At 52.5% G+C, this 14,718-nt stretch overlaps 1 protein-coding gene across 1 annotated transcript; it reads right to left on the bottom strand.

Moving 5' to 3' along the window:
• Window positions 1-842: 842 nt before the first annotated feature.
• Window positions 843-13,700, bottom strand: SYP (synaptophysin). Its single transcript, XM_025371628.1, has 7 exons — window positions 13,597-13,700; window positions 12,395-12,460; window positions 11,156-11,280; window positions 7,921-8,116; window positions 7,008-7,199; window positions 5,137-5,467; window positions 843-2,318 (listed from the first exon to the last, which is right to left on the bottom strand). The coding sequence occupies exons 1-6, from the start codon at window positions 13,630-13,632 to the stop codon at window positions 5,141-5,143; spliced, it is 942 nt and encodes a 313-aa protein (XP_025227413.1). The 5' UTR covers window positions 13,633-13,700; the 3' UTR covers window positions 843-2,318; window positions 5,137-5,140.
• Between the last annotated feature and the right edge of the window lie 1,018 nt (window positions 13,701-14,718).

Genomic DNA, 14,718 nt, shown 5'->3' with positions numbered 1-14,718 from the left:
TCCTTATAAGCCTAGCTGTCCAGCCCCGCCCCCGCCCCCAAGTCCTGAGAAGTACCTCTTAAAGCCTTCCCTCCCTCACCTCCATTTTTCTCTCTCCAGTTATCCTCTTCCCCAGCTCAGTTCCAGGGCTGGGAGCCTCTCCTTCGCGCTCTCAGGCTTGGCTGTGCCTCAGGGCTGGGAGGAGGGAGTCCCATGGCCTCAGTCAGAACTCGGGCTCCTGGCCCGGGTCTCTAATTAGGCACGGAGGCTGCAGCGGCCAGGCCTTTCATCGCGGGCGCCAGGGACCTCTTCCCGCCCCCCATTACACATGTCCCTGTCACTTCCCGTGGAGTGGAGAGGTAAAAGAGAATAATGAACTAAGGAGTCACCTCGGCGCCCCACCTCCTGGCCTTGCCTAACCGGTCTCCCATTTCTCCAGCCTGGGCTGAGGCAGGGAAAGGAGAGACAGCAGGGTCTGAAGATTAGGGAGGGGGTCAGGCAATGTGAGATTTCCTTCTATTCGGATCCCTTGGGGATTTGAGGAGAGGGTTCCACGGGGGCTCGGAAGGGGCTTGACTAAGGGACCAGAATTAGAACCAAATCCTAGAAAGACCGGGCATTCGGTGGCTAGTATTGGGAGGGCGAGCAGGGCTATTCAGAGAGTGACAGAGTGATCCGCAGGAGAGGCTTTCTAGAGGATGCCGCTCTGCCTAACACTTTTGAAGGGGCCTGAAATGGTGCAGCAAGCTGAACTGCGGTCGGTAGGTCCGGGCGGAGCTTGCTCTCACAACCTCTCCTTTCTTCCCTGGCTGACCCCCTCCCCGGCACCCGAAAAAGACACACTGAGAAACCAGAGCCGGGTAGACTAGGTGGTTAAGGAGTTTATTTGGGAGAGGAGAATCATATTTGTTCTTCCTTGGGGAGGGGGGGGGGTTCTTCAAACAATACCGAAGGGTTTGGGAAAGGGTAGGGGTCTGGAGGGGAGAAGGAGGGGCCACAGCCAGACAAAATGGCAACACACGATCACAGGCACTACTGACATCACAGACACAGCAGAGGGTGCAGGATAGGGGCTCCAGACCGGGCCTCCAACCACCCCAGGACGGGTGGAGGTGTGGAGGGAGGGAGGGGGCAGGGGAAGGGGGAAGAGGGGTGGGCCAGCCCCACAGACCCGTTGGTTCTGTCCTCTGATTAACCTAGCTGTTTCATCACAGGAGTGGGGAAGGGTGTGTGTGGTGGGGAGCTTCTCTCTGGATCCCACGCCTCACCCTACAAGCCATATCACTTGGCTCTTCTCAGGCCACTTCCGTCTCAAGCTGTAGCCAGAGCCATTCTCCTCCATCCCTAACAAAACCCATCTGGAAGCTCCTATCCAAGTCCCCTCTCCACTGCCCAAACCCAGCCACTGTAAAACATTTTCTTCACTGCACCATGGGGAGGGGCTGCCCTTTCTGAAACCACCATGGAAGCTCCATTCTAAGCCCCACCCTGTCTAGAACCCTGGTTTGGCCCATTCCTGAATCCCACTTCTTGCCTTGCTCAAGATCTGTCCCCTTTATAATCAAGCTCAGTCTCCCAAATGTTCCAAGCCACACCCTTTCCATAGGCTCTGGTCCCAGTCCAAGACCCACCTACTCTGGAGCCCACAATTCTGCCTTGCTCAAAGCCCCGCCCCTTCTAGAACCCTGCCCTCAGCGTCCTTCCAAGCCCCACCCCAGAATGCTCTAGCGCACTCCTCTCCTTCAGACTCCAGATCCACTCTGTCTGGAACCCAACCTCCCTGCCGACCCCTCCACTCCACAGCTCCTCTCCAAAACCACCTTGGGTCCAAAATGTTCTCTCTACCTGAAGCCCCCCCAATCTCTGTCCTTCTCTCACCCTGGAGTTGGATTTCCCTAATGGCCTTTGTTCAGGCAGGCATTGCTGGAGGAACCAAGGCCAGAGCTGGGAGGAGGGGAGGGGGAGAGAAGAGAGAGTCTGAAGCCACACCCACCCTCCCCACACAGCCGAGGTCTGTTCTCTCCCTGTCCTTTCAGATCCCCCTAACCTCAGGGGACAGGGAGGGTAAACAGAGAGGGGCCAAGGGATGCAGGGAAAGGGACAGGGGTAAGAGAGGAGGCCCACTCAAGACTGGGCACCTAGTGCATGAGGGGAGTAGAGTGAGGGCAGGGCTCAGACAGATAAATAGATATTTATATATAATATATATATATATAAACAACAAAGACAGTTAGGGTCTCCTGGCTTGAGGGGTGGAGACCTAGGGTGTAAGGGTGGGAAGGGGGGCAGGCCTTCTCCTGAGCTCTTGCCCCCCATGGGTCCTCCTGGGCTTCACTGACCTGTAGAGACAAAAGACACAGAAAGGAGAGGGGGTCTGACATGGGTGGCGCCCTCAGATAGGGGTTGGGCTGTTATGCCTTTTTCCTGGCTTTATGTCTTTTCTTCTTTCACTTACATTGCTGGAGACAACTTCATCCCAGCTGCCTCTACTGAGAAGATATACCTGACCTTGCCCCCACTGGGTTAGGTACCAAAGAGATTACAGTCTCCCTCCCCCAACCAAAAAAGTAGTCCCTTGACAGGTACTGTTCTAGCCATTTGTGCTAAACTATATTGAGCAAAACAAAGATCCCTGTCTTTGTGCAGCTTATATTGTAGCAGAGGGAGATAGACTTCGCACAGCGAACATGATGCATGAGTGGATTATATCGTATAACACAGGGTGACAATAAGAAATGAAAAAAAAAAGTGAGGTGGGCATGGTCGCTCACACTTATAGTCTCAGCTACTTGGGAGGCTGAGGTGGGAGGATTGCCTGAGCCCAGGAGTTCAAGTCTAGCACTCCCAAAGTACTAGGATTACAGGCATGAGCTACCACGCCCAGCCTGCGACAGGGCAGAGTTCTGCACAGGAGGACTGTGGCCTAATTTAGGATTTAACAGAATCCCTCCAGATGCTATGAGTAGAACAGAATGGAAATGGAGACCTGAGAAGAGGTCCGGGAGAGATGACAGTGGAAGATGATGGATATATTTTTTGAAGGTAGGACCAACAGGATTTTTTGATGAATTAGATATGGGATGCCCTTTCCATCCTGGCTAACCCAGTGTCAGAGGCTACCTCCAAGTATTGCCACCTTCTGCCTCCCCCCACTTCACGCCACCCCCTAGCCTTTTCCTTCTGCCTTTCCTCCCCTACATCCTCCCTCCTATCTGAGGGAAATCTCACTTCTCTTTTTCTTTTTCTTTTTTTGAGACAGAGTCTCGCTCTGTCACCCAGGCTGGAGTGCAGTGGCACAATCTAAACTCACTGGAACCTCCACCTCCCAGGTTCAAGCTATTCTCCTGCCTCAGCCTCCAGGGTAGCTGGAACTACAGACGTGCGCCACCACGTCTAAAATTAAAATATTTAATTTTAATATAAAAATTAAAAATAATTTTTTTTTTTTTTTTTTTTTTTTNTTTTTTTTTGAGACGGAGTCTTGCTCTGTCACCCAGGCTGGAGTGCAGTGGCCGGATCTCGGCTCACTGCAAGCTCCGCCTCCCGGGTTCACGCCATTCTCCGGCCTCAGCCTCCCGAGTAGCTGGGACTACAGGCACCCGCCACCTCGCCCGGCTAGTTTTTTGTAATTTTTAGTAGAGACGGGGTTTCACCGTGTTAGCCAGGATGGTCTCGATCTCCTGACCTCGTGATCCGCCCGTCTCGGCCTCCCAAAGTGCTGGGATTACAGGCTTGAGCCACCGCGCCCGGCCTAAAAATAATTTTTATATTTTTAGTAGAGACAGGGTTTCACCATGTTGGCCAGGCTAGTCTTGAACTCCTAACCTCAGGTGATCCGCCCACCTTGGCCTCCCAAAGTGCTGGGATTACAGGCATGAGCCACCTCGCCTGGCCTCTCTCTTTTCTTTTTTTTTTTTTTTTGAGACGGAGTCTCGCTCTGTTGCCCGGGCTGGAGTGCAGTGGCCGGATCTCAGTTCACTGCAAGCTCCGCCTCCCGGGTTTACGCCATTCTCCTGCCTCAGCCTCCCAAGTAACTGGGACTACAGGCGCCCGCCACCTCGCCCGGCTAGTGTTTTGTATTTTTTAGTAGAGACGGGGTTTCACCGGGTTAGCCAGGATGCTCTCGATCTCCTGACCTCGTGATCCGCCCGTCTCGGCCTCCCAAAGTGCTGGGATTACAGGCTTGAGCCACCGCGCCCGGCCTTCTCTTTTCTTATTTCTTTTCCTTCTCTTTTTTTTTTTTTTTTTTTTTTTTTTTTTTTTTTTGAGACACAGTCTCGCTCTGTTGCCAGGCTGGAGTGCAGTGGCAGGATCATAGTTCACGGCAGCCTCAACTTCCTAGGCTCAAGTGATCCTCCCACTTCAGCCTCCCAAGTAGATGGGACAGATGCATGCCACCACGCCCAGCTAATTTTTGTATTTTTTGTAGAGGTGGGGTTTCATCATGTTGCCCAGGCTGGTCTCGAACTCCTGGACTCAAGCGATCCGCCCGCCTCGGTCTCCTAAAGTGCTGGGATTACAGGCGTGAGCCACCGAGCCTGACCCTCACTTCTCTTTTAAGGCCCAGCAAGAAGGCTGGCAAGCCTTTCCAGGACCCCACCCCGTCCCTCTTCCTCCTTTGAAGATCCACACTACTTCCCTCCCCTCGAGCGTTGGGGAGAGGCGGCAGATCTATCCCCTCCTCCCGGATTGGTGAGCTCGTCTGACCTTCAAGATCCACGCCCATTTACCCTCACCATCTATTGGCCTTATCACCTATTGGCTTATCAGTCACCTCTAAGACCCACCTCCTCGTCGCTTCTGTGACTCTTGCGCTCCGCTGACTTGCCATTGCGCAAGTCCCCCGATATTCCCTCCCTTTATTGGTTGCTCTGCTTCTCTCCCCCCGCCTTTCCCCAGAGTTGCACTTCTACCTCCCTCCTATTGGCTCTTCGTTCTGTCCATCTTGAAGCACCGTTCTTCTTTTCTCCATTCATTGGCTAGTTTTTCAGCTCTTAGCAGGTAGCTCTGCCTCTTGATTGCCTCCTTCAAACTTCAGTCCTTACTTGCCCCAGTAAATGCCTTACGTACTCTTTACCCCTGACTCTTATTGGTTCACTGACCCGCTCGTCTCCTTTCTTGTACCCTCCTTGGCTGCACCGCTCGCCGGTCACTCACCAGACTACATCTGATTGGAGAAGGAGGTGGGTGCACCCTGCGGGCCGTAGCCTTGCTGCCCATAGTCGCCCTGAGGCCCGTACCCACCGCCACCGCCGCCGGCTGGTTGACCGTAGTCAGGCTGGTAGCCGCCCTGAGGCCCGTAGGAATCCTGGGGCCCGTACCCGCCGGGGCCCTGCCCGTAGCCCGCATCTCCGTAGGCGTCCCCGGGTGCCGGTTGTTTCTCGGGGGCGCCGGGAGGCGCGCGCAGGAACGGGGCGGCCCAGCCTGTCTCCTTAAACACGAACCACAGGTTGCCGACCCAGAGCACCAGGTTCAGGAAGCCGAACACCTGCAGGGAGACAAGGCTCGGCTGTGGTACCCCGCCCATTGCCTTGGCGGTCCTGCGTGCAGGAATGAGCATGCGGGGAATGAATCCATAGGCTCCGCAGGGTGGGGGGTTTCTGAAACCCAGACTCTCTGAGTCCCAGTGCGAGAACATCGATGTGCAGAAAAATCACCTCTGGCGGGGAGGGCGTGTTAGAAGAATTTGGAGTCCTGGGGATGCTGCGATCTATCAGTATTACATATACAATTATTTACATATTTGCACATATGCACATTATATACACGTTTATGCATGTATAAAATGTAAATTTGTAATATATTCATAGTAAAATGTAAGGATACAAACTTATTAAATATAACTATACCACTAACATGCATCTAAATACATACATGTAGATATAAATATATGTATAAGTGTACATGTATAAAATATATGAAACTTGCATAATTTTTTTTTTTTTTTTGAGATGGAGTTTCGCTCTTGTTGCCCAGACTGGAGTGCAATGGCACGATCTCGGCTCACCGCAACCTTCGCCTCCTGGGTTCAAGCAATTCTCCTGCCTCAGCCTCCCGAGTAGCTGGGATTACAGGCATGCGCCACCACACTCGGCTAATTTTGTATTTTTAGTAGAGATGGGGTTTCCCCATTTTGGTCAGGCTGGTCTTGAACTCCCGACCTCAGGTGATCTGCCTGCCTTGGCCTCCCAAAGTGCTGGGATTACAGGCGTGAGCCACTGCGCCCGGCCACATAAAGTAATTTTAAGACATAAAACACTTTATGTATCTTTTCCTATATGCCATGCCCTCTTCTAAGAGCTTTACATGTTATAAGTTTACTTAAAATTCAGTTTTGGGCGGGAAATACTATCTCCATTTTATAGTTGAGGAAACTGAGGCCCTAGAGGCTAAGTTACCTGAAGTCTCACATCCAGCAAGTGACAGGAAAGAAAAGTTGTAATCTTAGCATCTGTAATCCTTGTATACGACTTACCTTGTGCTAGGCCCTTTTCTGAGCACTCCGTATTATTAGTTCACTAAATACTCAACTTTGGAGCAAGACCCATTATTAGTTTTCTATTATACATGCTCAACTGAACCCTGAGAGGCTGTGGCTAGTTTCAGGTCAGGGAGTTTGCAAGAGGTAGAGCTGGGATTTGAGCGCAGACAGTCTGACTCCAGCCAGCAGGGGGCATCCAAGTGGGGAAACATTTCAAGTTTTTCCTTCGTTTTGCACATGAGGAAACTGAGGTCCCGAGAGGGTGCTGAGTTGCCAGAAATTCTACATGTCTAGGCTGGGTCTGGGATCCAGGTCTCCCAAACCTAATCTGGACAGAAGCTGTCATGTTCCCCCTTTGGGGACAGTCTGTGGTGTCACAGTGGTTACAATTGCTAGCTCATCCTTCAATGTTGTTGTTGGCACGTGTTCTCCAGGGACACCCCTTGGATCTCCCCTGACTCTCCTCTTATTCTCCCACTCCACTACTCCCCATGCCGGACTGTACTGTTTTCCACTCTCCCTCCTCCAGCCAGCACTTAGGGCTTACCACCGAGGTGTTGAGTCCCGAGGTCACAGGGTCTCTCAGTTCCTTGCATGTGTTCCCTGTCTGGCGGCAGACGGGCATCTCCTTGATAATGTTCTCTGGGTCTGTGGCCATCTTCACATCTGACAGCCCCTTGGCCCATGCCGATGAGCTAACTAGCCACATGAAGGCAAACACAGCCGTGGCCAGAAAGTCCTAAGGCAGGCAGGGGTGAGGAAGACGGCACTGTGAGTGGACTGCTTCACACTAGGCCCTGGGGCCTCCTCGGATCACAGGCTTTCTTTGGGGAAGAGACCCCCAGAAGAGGCCTGTCTCTCCCCTGCCTTTTCAGCTTTCAAGCCCACAGCACTTTCACCTGAAGGTGGCCCTCCCAGCTTGAGCTTGTGTGTATACATGACACAGAGGATGTGGGAGTGTGATTGTGATATGTGGCTGTGGGTGTTGGGGGGAGGGGAACTCTGTGGGATGATTTCCGAATCTGTGGAAAGTAATGTGTCTTTCCACTTTTGTCTGCATGTGGGAATTTTTGTCATTTTGTGTCTAGGCTGAGGGTGTGTGAGTACAGCAGTGTAGGAATCAGTGTGTCGGTGTGGCATGATGACAGGCATGACTGTCACAGTGAACCTCTGTGGGCCTCTTCCTTTGATCTAGGCTGTGTGGTTGTGTGAGAGCAGGAAGGTTCTCAGGTGTGGGCCTGTCTGGGATTCTGCATGGGCTGTATGGCTCTGTGACTCTATGACTCTGTGTCCCTGATGCCTGGTGTGGATTAATAGCAGCGGCAGCTATATGTGTGGCTGTTATGGTGGCTGTGTGCCTATGGGCCTGTCTGGGATTTGGTGTGGTCTGTGAGCATGGCTGTGTCCCTGAGGTTCCGTGTCCCCATGGTCGCTACATGCAAGTGGTTGTGGGGACTCACCAGCATGGGCCCTTTGTTATTCTCTCGGTACTTGTTCTGCAGGAAGATGTAGGTGGCCAGAGCCCCCATGGAGTAGAGGAAGGCAAACACAGCCACGGTGACAAAGAATTCGGCTGACGAGGAGTAGTCCCCAACTAAGAAGACCTTGGTGGTGCCCCCTCGGCAGGTGGGTGCATCAAAGTACACTTGGTGCAGCCTGCAAACAGAGGTGGGCAGGTGTGGCCCAGTCCCTAAGAACCCCCTCAACCCTCCAGCCCAATCATGGGTCCCCCCGATTCTGACAAGGCCCCAGGAAGAGGAGGAAATAACCATTCATCGAGCACCTACTATGTACCAGTCACATTTCACTGATTGCTCAAAACATCCTGGTGAGATAGGTGTTATTCATCCTTCACTCCAACCCAAGCACTCTGGTCTCTCGATTATTTCTAGAACTTGCCAGGCATCCTCCCTCCCCAGGATCTTTGTTTGTACTGGCTGTTCCCTTTGCTGGGAATGCTTTCCCCCTAGATAGCTTCGGGTCTTACTCCCTCATCTCCTTGAAGCTTTGCTCAACTGTCACCTTCTCATTGAGACCTTCCCTGATCTCCCTACTTAAAATTAAATGGAAACATTCTCACAACCAGCACTCCTTAGCCTGGCTTCCTTGCTCCACTTTTCTCGATAGTAGTGGTACCCATCTGACATACCAGATATTTTATTTTTTTTAATCTTGTTTTTTGCTGTAACTACAAGAGGGTGGGGCTTTTTCCTCTGTTTTCACCACTGTCTCTCCAGGCCCTGGAACAGTGCTGGCACCTAGCAGGCACTCAAGAAATGTTTATCAAATGAAATGTACAGAGGCGGAAACAGAGGCTCGGGGAAGTGCATTAACTTGCCTAAAGTCACACAGCTGGCAAGGGAATGTCAGAGTTGGGATCTGAACCTTGTTTTCTCCCTTCCTCATGTTGACTTTCCTCTCCCACCCCAGTTCAGGTCCCCTAGAGAAAAAAATGTATGCATAGCAGAGGAGAGCCCAGCGACTACACAACAGGTAAAGACAGACAGAAAGAAAGGAGGGTAAAGGGATCCTGGAACAGGGTGTGTGTATGTGAGGGAAGAGGGGAGGTGTCCTGGGACTAAGGCCTTTCCTGTGGTGTGATGGAAGAAAAGTGGGGGTTGTAGAGAGAAAATGTCTGTGGGGAGAAGTACTGGAGCACGGTCTCAGATTGGAGGCCAGGATCCTGAGATTGAGCAAATGGTGCCAATGCCTTTGTGTAGCAAAGGCCCTGAGGGAAGAGGCTTGCACTTATTAATCACCTACTAAGCAGTTTACATAATTGTCTCATTTAATGACAGCCTCCAGCAATTCTCTAAAGCAGGCTTTATTATACCCTTTTTACAGATGAACAAACAGAGGCTTAGCAAGGTTGTTACTTGCCCAAAGTTGTACAGCTCGTAAGTGATGGAGCTAGGAGTTGCATCTGGGTTTGAGTTTCTGTTTCTAGTGGGCTGGGTCAGGAGAGGAGGTCCATAAGAGGGAATGACAGGTCCTTGGGTATTAGGGCAGTTTGGGAGAGATTTGCTCAGGGGGACCCAGGGCCAAGACTCTTTTTCTGGGGGACTTGTGGGTTAAAGCCTTAGGACCCAAAGTTCTAGACATGGGAGGTGTAGGGAGGGGGCACAGGGGATGGTTGAGGTCTTGTGGATCCCCAAAGGGCCGGCTCTAAGCAGTGTCCCATGCTGCCAGCTCCCCCTCCTTCCCCAAACTCTTCTCTCCCTTGCCTCTGTGAACCCATGGATACCTGGCTGCCCCCTGCCTCTCAGGCCACACTTTCCCGGCACCTCCTCTCTTTTCCATCATTGCTCAGGGCCTGTGCTAGGTTTTCTTCTATTTTCACTCTTCCATCCCCCCACTGGGTGATCTCTTGAGCCTACATTTACCCTTAGTGCTCGAAGACCCCCAGTTTCCAACTCAATCCCTGTCCTCTTTCCTGAGTTCCTTAAATTTATTTTACTTATCGAACAAACACTGATGGAGCACTTATTGTGTGCCAGGCACTGTGCTAAGCACCTGATGAGTATTAACTCATTGAATGCTAACCACAACCCTGTGAGGTAGATATTATTAGTATTCCTTTTTACAGATAAGGAAATTGAGACCCAGAGTGGTTATATAACTTGGCCAAATAGTGGAGGAGTCTCAGAAACCTGTGCAGGGATTGCGTCTGTGGGTCTCGATTGTCCCACCCTGCAGGAGGTAGACATCGTTGTGAGGGTAGTGCCCATGCCAGCTGTGCTCATTCTTGTGCACCTAGCACCCAGTGTAGTGCCTGGCACACAGTGTGAGCTCAATAAATGTCAGAATTGTTTAACTGGGTTTAATTTTTCCCTATATCTAAGCAGTGCCCCTCATTATTCTCTACCATAAAACCCTACATGAGGATCCCCTCCTTGAGTTTCTCTCAGTCTGCTATTATCCTCTTTGTTAATTTATTTGTTATAATCTAGGCTCCATAGAGGTAGGGAGTTGGGTCTGTTTTTTTTTTTTTGAGATGGAGTTTCACTCTTGTTGCCCAGGCTGGAGTGCAATGGCGCGATTTAGGCTCCCAGGTTCAAGTGATTCTCCTGCCTCAGCCTCCTGAGTAGCCGGGATTACAGACATGCACCATCATGCCTGGCTAATTTTGTATTTTTAGTAGAGATGGGGTTTCTCCATGTTGGTCAGGCTAGTCTCAAACTCCCGACCTCAGGTGATCCACCTGCCTCGGCCTCCCAAAGTGCTGGGATTACAGGCGTGAGCCACTGCGCCTGGCAGGAGTTGGGTCTGTTTTAGTTACTATCATGCTCCCAGCACTTTGAGTAGTACCAGATATACAATAAGTTCTCAAAAATGTGTATAGAATGAATGAATGAATGGGGATTAAATAATAATATTGGCTAACATTAATTGAGTACCTACCGGGTTAAGGTATGTATATACACCTGTCTTTTATTTTTGTATCTTATTTATTGCCTGTCCTTTACCCCTTCGCTGGAACAGAGCCAGAGGGCCACAGCCTATGTCTGCCTTGCTCACCACATAGTCCTAGAGTCCAGAGCAGTGCTGGGTACAAGGCAGGTGCTCAGTGATCCCAGTGGATGTGGCCTCTTGAGGTGGGAGCTGGGCAAGAGCTACTTGGGGGGGAGGTATTGGCCGGTTCCACCCTGCCCCTTCCTCTCCCAGGTCTGTTGGGATCCCAGGGTGGGAGCACACCTGAAGGGGTACTCGAACTCGACCTCGATGCTGAGGTCACTCTCGGTCTTGTTGGCACAATCCACGCTCAGCTGGAGCTCCCCACTGTAGCTGCCGCATGTGGCAAAGGCGAAGATGGCGAAGACCTTGGGCAGCAGGGATGGGGATGGCCACAGTGAACCTGTGTGCATGTGGGAGGGAGGTGCCCTCCTCTGGACAGACTGGGGGCCCAGCACAGGCAGCAGCAGATGGAGCAGTCCCCACCCCCAACCCCTAATCAGGGCTCATCGGGACCAAGGACAAGCTGATTACAAGGGTATGGCTGTCTCTTCCTGTTTCTCTCTCTCTTTGTGTCTCTCTCTGTCTCTGCCTCTCCATGCTGACTTCCCTCTTCTCTGTTTGTCTCTGTTGTTCTCTGTGTATCTCACTGTGTCTCTGTTTCTCTCAGTATCTCTGTTTCTCTATGTGTCTTTGTCTTTCTCAGATGTCTCTTTGTCTCTCTGTGTCTCTGATCCTCTCTGCCTCTGCCTGTCTGATCTCTTGGTGTCTCTTTTTATCTCTTTTTTCTGTCTGTGTAAGTGTATGCCTGTATGTCTGTGTCTTTCTGTTTCTTGGTCTGTTTGTCTCTGTCTTTCTGTCCTGTCTCTCACTCGGTCTCTGGATGGCTCTCTCTCTGTCTCCCTCTTGCCTCTCTGTGTGTTGGTGTCTCTTTTTTCTGAGTGTCTCTTTCTCCCCCACCCTGTTTTCCTGCCTCTCTCCCTGCGTCTGTTTCTTTTTGCATCTGTTTTCTGTGTCTCCCTTTTCTTTGTTTCTGTTTGTCTCTTCTCGTTATCTCTGTATCTCTTCTCATCTCCATATTTCTTTATTTTCCTCAGTATTTCCATCTCTGTCTTTATCATTCCCTGTCCCTCATTCTCTCTGTCACCTTCACTGTCTCTGGGTTTCTCTGGCTTTGCATAGCTCACCCAGCATCTGCTACAGGCTCCACCTCCCCCACCCCTCCCTCACTTCAGGAGAGGAGGTAGGACGTCACAATCTCCCACTTCACAACGGGGGTACCCTCAACCCTATGTGACGTCACAGCTCATCTGTTTTCTGGCTTCAAACCCCTGAAACCTCAACCTGGAGCCTAATTCCCCCATCCCCTACAACCCCCACACTCATCTCTGGCTATCCATCCCTACTCCACCCCTGCTCTTCTGGACCCCATGACCTCCCTCTCTCCTTGTACTCTCCCCCAACAGCCCAGACCACACTCACCCATTGCAGCACCTTCACAAAGCCGAGGGGCTCCTTGACCACCCGGAACTGACCCCCAGCCACCAGCTGAGGAGAGAAACAGTGGGGAAGGGGTGGGGTTGTTGGAGGTAGAGAGGGAGGTGAGTGGCAAGGCTGCCTATCAATGACCCCTGGGGATGGAGCATGTGACCTCAGGGAGGGGGTGAAAAGGAGAAAGTGACACCTTGGGGAAGGTGTGAGCCCCAGGGTCTCTGAGAAAAGACTCCCGGGGTCCAAGGACTGGTGGGAAGGTCTGAAGAGATGGTGAGTCAGATGGCAGAGGAAGTCGGGAGTGAGGGAGATGGGGATGAGGTCAGGACTAGTTAAGGAGGGGAAGCAGGTCTGAAACATAAAGGCGAGTCAGATAGGGAAGGGGTTCGGAGGGAGAATGGGGATGGAGTGGGGTGCATTCTGGTGGGGGATTGTGATGGTGAAGGTGAGTCATAACAGGGCAGGAGTCGGTTTGGCTCAGGTGGGGGAAGGGTCTGCAGCGGTAAAGGTGTGTCAGATGGCAGTGATGGTGGAGGTCTGAGGTGATGGGGATGGGGAAGGGTTGGGACTGATTGGGGGTGAGTTTCTGAGGTGGCGAAGAGAGAGATGGCGGAGAGGGTCTGGACTGATTAAGGTGGGGGAGGGCTGGGACATGGCTTCAGTCGCTATGTGCTGGAGGTGAGGAGACTGGGGGTTTTGGAAGGAGTAAAACCAGATTGTCCCCTAGGTGTGCTCTGGGGGAAGGGGTGGTCGCCTATGGGGGTACAGTCTCTGTTTGGGAGGGGCGGGTGCCAGTCCTCTCCCCCCCCCCCCCCCCCCCCCCCCCCCTCCCCCTCTTTCCTTGCTTATCCGCAGCACCCCCCATCTTCCTTCCACTCTCCCCTCCCCTTGTCCCTTGCCCTCACTCCAGCCCCCGGGCCCCTGTTCCTCCCCTCGCGGTCGCCAGTAATGAACTGGACTCCGGGGCCCCTGCTGCGGCAGTGAGGACGGCCCTCGCTGCGGCAAAGAGCGCACTCCTTTCCTCCACCTCCCCTTTCCTCCCCTTCACCTGCCGCAGACCCCAGCCCCAGCGCCGGGGACCGGGTCTCCGCTGCCAGACCCTGGCCACCACCTCCCAGAGTCGGCGGGCCTGAGCGACCCGGCTCTGGCAGCCGGGCAGCGGCGGGCTCTGTCCACGGTGCTGGAGCGCGTACCTGATTCACCACGTCCATGTCTGCCAGCAGCAGCATCAGCAATGCAGGGGGCGGGAGGCGCCGGCTAGCAAGGGCGGCGCGGGGCGCGGCGGGGGCGGCGCGCGCTCGTTGGAACAGCCCAGGCGGCTGCAGCCCCGCCCCTCGCGCCCCCTCCTTGCCCGCAAAGCGCCTGCGCACAGAGGGTTGTACCCCAGTCTCACCGGCAGCCATTCCGGGCGGGAGACTGGAGCCGCGAGAGCGTGCTGGAATATGCCTTGGGAAAACACAGCTCGAGGGCTCGGGAGAGGAGACCTCCCCGTTCGGTCCTACAGTGTGACAACTTTGCCAGGCCCTTTTCTGAGTTTGTTAAACGTGTTCACTCATTTAATGCTTACAAAAGTCCTATGTCGTAGGGACTATTCCGCCGTTTTTACAGATGAGGAAAATGATTCCCCAGAGAGCTTAAGTGACTCTCACAAGGTCAGCCAGCTACTAGCTGGCAGTGCCCAGAGTCCCTGCAGTTTAAACACGGTTCAAGGTCTTCCAGGTTCCTTTTTCGTAGTCTGCATTTTAAGCATACCCTGAAACTCTCTCCTTCCCCCAGCTAACCATCTCCCTTATTTCTCTCTTCCTCTTTGTCAAATTAATGCCTACTCTAACTCTACCACTTTACCTGCTATTTATTCCTTAGCTCTCTCTTAATTGGAATAACCCTCCTTCCTGCAACTAAAACTAGGCCCATCAAGGTCAACAGTGATGGCTATGATACAAAACCCAAAATACAGTTGGGGCTTAAGATGCTCAACTTCGGCCAGGTGCGGTGGCTCATGCCTGTAATCCCAGCACTTTGGGAGGCTGAGACAGGTGGATCACTTGAGCTCAGGAGTTTGAGACCAGCCTGGCCAACACGGTGAAACCCCATCTCTAGTAAAAATACAAAAATTAGCTGGCTGTGGTGGCAGGCGCCTGTAATCCCAGCTACTTGGGAGACTGAGGCGGGAGAATAGCTTGAACCCAGGAGGCAGAGGTTGCACTGAGGCGAGATCGCACCACTGCACTACAGCCTGGGTAACAGAGCGATACTCCATCTCAAAAACAAAACAAGCAAACAAACAAAAAAAACTACTGAGATACTGTTTTTCA

The sequence above is a fragment of the Theropithecus gelada genome, chromosome X, assembly GCF_003255815.1.
Source record: "Theropithecus gelada isolate Dixy chromosome X, Tgel_1.0, whole genome shotgun sequence".
NCBI classification, from domain to species: Eukaryota; Metazoa; Chordata; class Mammalia; order Primates; family Cercopithecidae; genus Theropithecus; species Theropithecus gelada.
Note: the sequence above shows the minus strand (reverse complement) of the source record. Positions and strands in the feature narration are given on the sequence as shown.

Excerpts from the sequence above, each read along its gene's own strand:
- SYP (XM_025371628.1), bottom strand. The coding sequence starts at position 13,632 with ATGCTGCTGCTGGCAGACATGGACGTGGTGAATCAG. Across the intron at positions 7,200-7,920 it reads ATAACAAAGGGCCCATGCTG|GACTTTCTGGCCACGGCTGT; the intron begins GTGAGTCCCCAC and ends TGCCTGCCTTAG. Across the intron at positions 5,468-7,007 it reads CGGGACTCAACACCTCGGTG|GTGTTCGGCTTCCTGAACCT; the intron begins GTAAGCCCTAAG and ends GTCTCCCTGCAG.